We start from the raw sequence: 5321 nt of genomic DNA, 5'->3' as shown, positions 1-5321 counted from the left end.
TTTCTGGTCGGAGGATATGGAAAACTTGAATTGTGTGCCATATTTGGGTGAACTTGAAACTTTTTCCTTTGCTCACTTACTCCCAGTGAGAGCAGTGACGAGTGGCCTCTTCCAAGACTTTCCGTCTTGGATGTGTGTGCTATTGCTGCGGAGTTGTCCTGTGTTGGGCCAAGATGGCCAGGCCTTAACACCTGCCATGGATCAGTCACTGGGTGCAGGCCACCACCCTTGGGCAACTGTCTCCCTGCGGATGAGGTAATCCCCGAAGGGGCTGAAACCAAGGGCTGTCTGCTGACAGCGCTCATCACTGCTGGGAACACAAGTCTTCAGTAAAGGGTCTGTGCAGCTCATCACAGCACCTGCCACAGCTGGATATTAGGGGTTCGTGTGTTGCATGTGATACGGATGTGGTTATGTTAGAAAACGCCCATATGTCTTTAAAGATGTATAATGGAGGAGTAAACGATATGTCTGGAATTTGCTTTTAAATATTTCAGCTAAGAAAAAAATGAAAAAAATATAAAAGGACAGATGAAGCAAATGTGGCAAAACTCGATATTAGAATCTGGGTGATGGGTAGGTGGAGATTCATTGTGCAGTTCTCTACTTCTGAGGATGATTGCAAATTTGTGTACTATAAAATGAAAGTATAAGAACAAAAATGATTCTAGGTAAGCAAGTGAGTCTGGCGCTAATGTTTAACTGAGTCTATGAAAGGCAAAATGTTGGTTGTAGCTCAATAAAAAGTGCTCACAGCCAAAAAGAGCCTTGAAAGCCACTAGGGAAGATGTAAACTAACTTCTTCAGTCTTCAAACCCTATAACTCTGACTTCTCAAGCAGGTGCATGGTTTCCCACTGGCTTGGGTACCCTCCTCCAGTGAAGGGTGGGGCCGGTCTGGGCGTGGATCCCCGCTTGCGCTACTGGACACAGCAGGACTTGGATGCAGGCGCGCCTCCACCTGAGCCTGGTTTTCCCCCAGGCTGATTTCCTGCAGCTGCTGCTGCAATCAGACAAGAAAGAGAACACACCAGATGAGAGGAGGCTGTGGCGGGCTTTCCCTTTTACCTGGCTTGGACCAAGAGTTGCAAACTCCAGGGCTTTCAGCGGCCCTATGTCTACCACTTTATTATTGGAATCTGTCCTACACTGGTTGGGGGCAGTCAGGGAATCCTTGCTGGGAGCCTCAGTCTTGGGAACCAGGCTCTGCTACTGCTCACAGTGTGACTTGGCCATGACACTTCACCTCTGCGGGCCTCAGTGCTCTCATACGTAGAATGGGGACAGCTAGGTCGTGGGGAGGCCCGAATAGGTCCACGTGTGTGAGGCTTTGCGGTCCCGCCAGACACGCCATGAGAGCTCGGTGTGTGTGGCGTAGGGGCTCTCCGTCCTCCCCCTTCCACAAACCTTGGTTGGCTGCCTGCCCTTTCTGCTTCTCCTCCTCCTGCATCTTCATCTTGGCTTCATACTCGTCAGCGAGCACCTTCCACTCCTTGCGGTTGTTGGTGATCCCATCCAGCATGGGAGTGATCTCCTCGTGGAACCGGGAGAATTCCTGGAAGAGAGAGACAGAGCCTCTGGCGCAGGAGTCGAGCCCTGGGGTCCGGGTTCCAGGTGGAGCACAGTGGGTCGTGTCTGCACTGGAATGAGCTGCCCGGGCGCGTTGCAGCTTCCGTCCCCAGCGGTGTGTGTGACGACACTGCAGGGCTTCTGGCCACAAGGTCCCATGCCTCTCCTGCTTGAAACTCTCCTGTGGCCCTCCCTGGTTTTCAGGATGAAGCACAAGCTCCTTCACAAGGCTTTAAAGCTCTCCAGACCCAGTGCTCTCCCCCTTCACCAACTTGAACCCTCCGGACATTGCAAATCTGTCAGTTTCTGTGGGCTTCAGTCCAGCTCTTGCCTTTGCTGGAACACTCTAACTTATCCCTTCTTTTCCCTTGAGGCCTCCACTTAGACATCACTTCCTCAGGGAAGCCTCTTCTGATCCCCAAGGTAAGTCAGGTCCTCTATTAGCAGCTCCCCAAACCTTCTCTTCCTACATCTCACTTCACTGTAATGACGCCATTTGCCAGTCTGCCCCTGGAGCTGTGAGCTGGACAGGGCAGGGACATCTCTGCTCATTCATTGGGGTGGCCTTGGCCTAGTACAGGGTCTGGGGCACAAAGACAGTCAATATTTGCTGAGTGAAATCGGGATAGGAAGAGGATTCTTAAGGTCTCTTAGCTCTAAGAATAAAAATAATGCCTTTGAGCACAGCACGTGACAGTTTATGAAGTGCTTTATCTCCTTTGATCCTCAGAAACTCCTGCGAGGTGGGAAAATGAGACTCATTACTCCTAGATTTCTAGGTGAAGAAATGGAGATGCAGATTGGTGGAGATTTGCACAAGGTAAGAATGGCAAATCCAGGGTCTACTGTGGAGTTCAGCCAGAGCCAGCTGTGCTCAGAGCTGCCTGGGTTCAGATCTAGATGCTGCCACCAGCTGTGTGACCTTGGGCAGGACACCATGAAATCAGGACAGCACCTCATAGGGTTGCTGTGAAAATGCACGTAAAGCACTTAGCCCAGTCTTCATTTCATATATTACTGATGGTCATGGAGAGCGTCAACTATGCTGCCCTGTTGCTCAGAGGACCCCAGGTAGTCTGCGTTATATCAGAGATGCACTTGTACGCCCTCTGGGAGCAGAAGGGCTGCAGCTTACGTAGCAGGAAGAGCCCTAGACTAGGGGTCAGGCGTCCTGGCCCTGATGCTGTCTCTAGCTGACTCCAGTGACCTGGCCCTGTGATTTCTCCTCTCTGACCTCTGTCTCCTCATGTAACATGGCCAAAATAAAAATAACAAATGAGAGGGGGGTGTGTGGCACAGATAACATGGATTGGGGCGTGGTGGGTTTCTCAAGAGAGAGACTAACTTTGAGCCAAAACTCAAAGTGAAGTTCCAGATTATCTTTTGGCAATTGAGTAACTGTGACCTGTCATATTCCCACAAACTGGGGAAGTTAGGAAGGCATGTTCCCCACTTCTGCTATGCTCCCCACTTCTCTGCCTGAAAACACGATATGTCATTTGTCCCGCAACTATTTATTGAGCAACTAGGATATACGAAGCTCCGGGCTCTGGCCTGGGTATGCAGTCACACAAGCTCCTATGGGGCTGTCCTGAGGCCCAAATGCCATTGGAGGTGAGAAGCACTTTGTAAAGTATCACTCGTCACTTGACAGGGTTTTTTGTTCCTAATGTCATTTGGGAATCCCGGGCTCATCAAAGACATCTTGTTGGGCCTTTGAAAGCAAAGGACTTACCTTGTAGACAAAGGTGCAAACGAAGTCAATGAAGCCGACCTGAAGCTTGGGGAGTTCGTCCGCCTTGTTTCTGTCCATCATGGGCTGTCGGGGGGAGAAAGAGTTAACTGCACTGGGCTCCTCCTGGCCTGATGCAGCAAGGGGACCCACCCTACCAATGAAACATTCTTGCAAAACAAAAACCTTCTAACTGGTCTCCCTGTGTCTGGTGGGGGGCCGGCTGACAGTTCCAGCCAAGTTTACTTTCAAAGTCGATAGGTTCTCAGCTTGACCAGGTCATCCCCTTGCATGGTCTGTGCTGTTAGAACAGAGCCAGGGGAGGTGGACTCCTAGACTGTCGGAACTGAAAGGGAAATCTAAGTTTTGGTGTCCACTTGTCAATCACTACTTAGCTGGGTGTGCTAAGGACACATAGCTTAAAGCAGGGTCCTCAAACTTTAGGAGAGAGCACATTGCTGGCCCACCCCCAGAGTTTCTGTTCAGGTAGGTCCAGGGTGGGTCTGTGGATTTGCATCTGTAATATGTTCCCAAGTAACGAGGTTGATGGTGGTCTCCAGGGGCCATACTTTGAGAACCACTGCATTAAGGAAAGATCATCTCTGTGGTAAGGTCGCACGTCCCTGTGTCAGGGGTGAGGAGGCACATCTCTCCATCATGGCGAGGTCACTGCTCTCCACCAGGATGAGATCACATGCCCAGTATCAGGCTGAAGTCCCTTCTCTACTCACAATGGGATTCTGTTGCAGCACCGTGCGCTCCAGGTCACCTTGTTCCCAGAATTCGGCAGCAACCAGTAGCGCCACCTGCAACAGGCAGACACCCGCCGTGGAGTCAAGCCCCAGCCCCAATCCTCCTACCCTTGCTCACATCCCACGTGGGTTTCCAGCTCAGCAAAGACATGAACCCCACTCCTGCCCTGCCACCCCACTTTATGTCATCATGGGAGAGGTCCTCAGGTGATTGCCATGTCTTGGTAGAGGAGGATGGAGCAAAGGTGGGCTGCCTCAGGAGCTGGAGAATCCAAGCCACATTAGCTGCTGTCACCAGGACTGGGATGCTCCTTCTCTCGGGTCAGGAGGAGTGCACACCTTGCTCTGCACCTCCCAAGGCTTGGTGATGGCTGAGAGATCACAGGCGGTCATCATCATGGCCCTGCACACAAGCACACCATCCATCAGTCCGGAGCCAGTCATGGCTGTATATCTGGTTAATTCCATCTATCTCTCCTTTCTCTGCCCCTACTAGTAGGTGACCTCATCCCATGGTGAGAAGAGGGGCCGCTTCCCCATTGCATCTGAAGGTCAGGCTTTGAAATCAAATAGAGGTTTAAATCCTGCCTCTGTCAGTTACCAGGAGTTTGACATTGAGCAATTAAACCAACTTCTCTATGCCTCAGTTTCCCTTCTGTAATAATAATGGTATGTCCCTCATGGAGTGGGTGCAAGATTAAATGAGATAATGTGTGAAAAATCTTAGCATGGTGCCTGGATATAGTATGTGCATAATAAACACTGGCGATGATCAGGAACATATATTGGGTTTCCATTATGTGCCACACACTGTTCTAGGCATTTTATAGACATCAATTTCATTTAAATCCCATCACATCCTCGAAGTTCCTTCTCTCCCGTCTAATATAGAACAATGTTTCTCAACCTTTTTCTCATCATCCTCCCTGCTCCACTGTCAAAGAGCTTTTTTATTAGACATTTTTCCTATAATCGCTGTACCATGAAATTTTAATAGCACAGACATACTGTATATCTGTTTGGAGGGCCACAGACCATTGTAATGTCTAAGATTTTTTGCTCCTCTCCCAAGAACTGCTTTTTGCCCCATTGAGTAATGCATGATGCAGGGAGAAGGGCGACCCTGGTCATTGTGAGGAAGCCTTACGTTAAGAAGTAGAGGAAGGGATTGAGGAAAGAAAGAAACGGTTAAAAGATAAACTCTTTTTTTTTTAAATATTTTGATTTCTTCTTTTTTTTTTTTTTTTGTTGCATTGGGTTTTCTTTGGT

The 5321-nt window shown here is 49.5% G+C and overlaps 1 protein-coding gene across 2 annotated transcripts in view; it reads right to left on the bottom strand.

Moving 5' to 3' along the window:
• Window positions 1–388: 388 nt before the first annotated feature.
• Window positions 389–5321, bottom strand: part of PDE6A (phosphodiesterase 6A) — a 66610-nt gene continuing 61677 nt past the window's right edge. The window contains exons 19-23 of one of the 2 annotated variants that reach the window (XM_024738250.1): window positions 4392–4455; window positions 4032–4106; window positions 3304–3387; window positions 1407–1554; window positions 389–999 (exon numbers count right to left, since the gene is read on the bottom strand). In XM_024738250.1, the coding sequence (XP_024594018.1) occupies window positions 920–999; window positions 1407–1554; window positions 3304–3387; window positions 4032–4106; window positions 4392–4455 (451 nt within the window). In that variant the 3' untranslated portion in view covers window positions 389–919. The remainder of the gene's footprint in view (window positions 1000–1406; window positions 1555–3303; window positions 3388–4031; window positions 4107–4391; window positions 4456–5321) is intronic. The other variant, XM_024738251.1, reaches the window with a different exon arrangement.

Source organism: Neophocaena asiaeorientalis, unplaced genomic scaffold, assembly GCF_003031525.2.
Source record: "Neophocaena asiaeorientalis asiaeorientalis breed wild unplaced genomic scaffold, Neophocaena_asiaeorientalis_V1.1 scaffold404, whole genome shotgun sequence".
Lineage (NCBI taxonomy): Eukaryota > Metazoa > Chordata > Mammalia > Artiodactyla > Phocoenidae > Neophocaena > Neophocaena asiaeorientalis.
The sequence above is the reverse complement of the archived record's forward strand: the minus strand, read 5'-3'. Positions and strand labels throughout refer to the sequence as shown.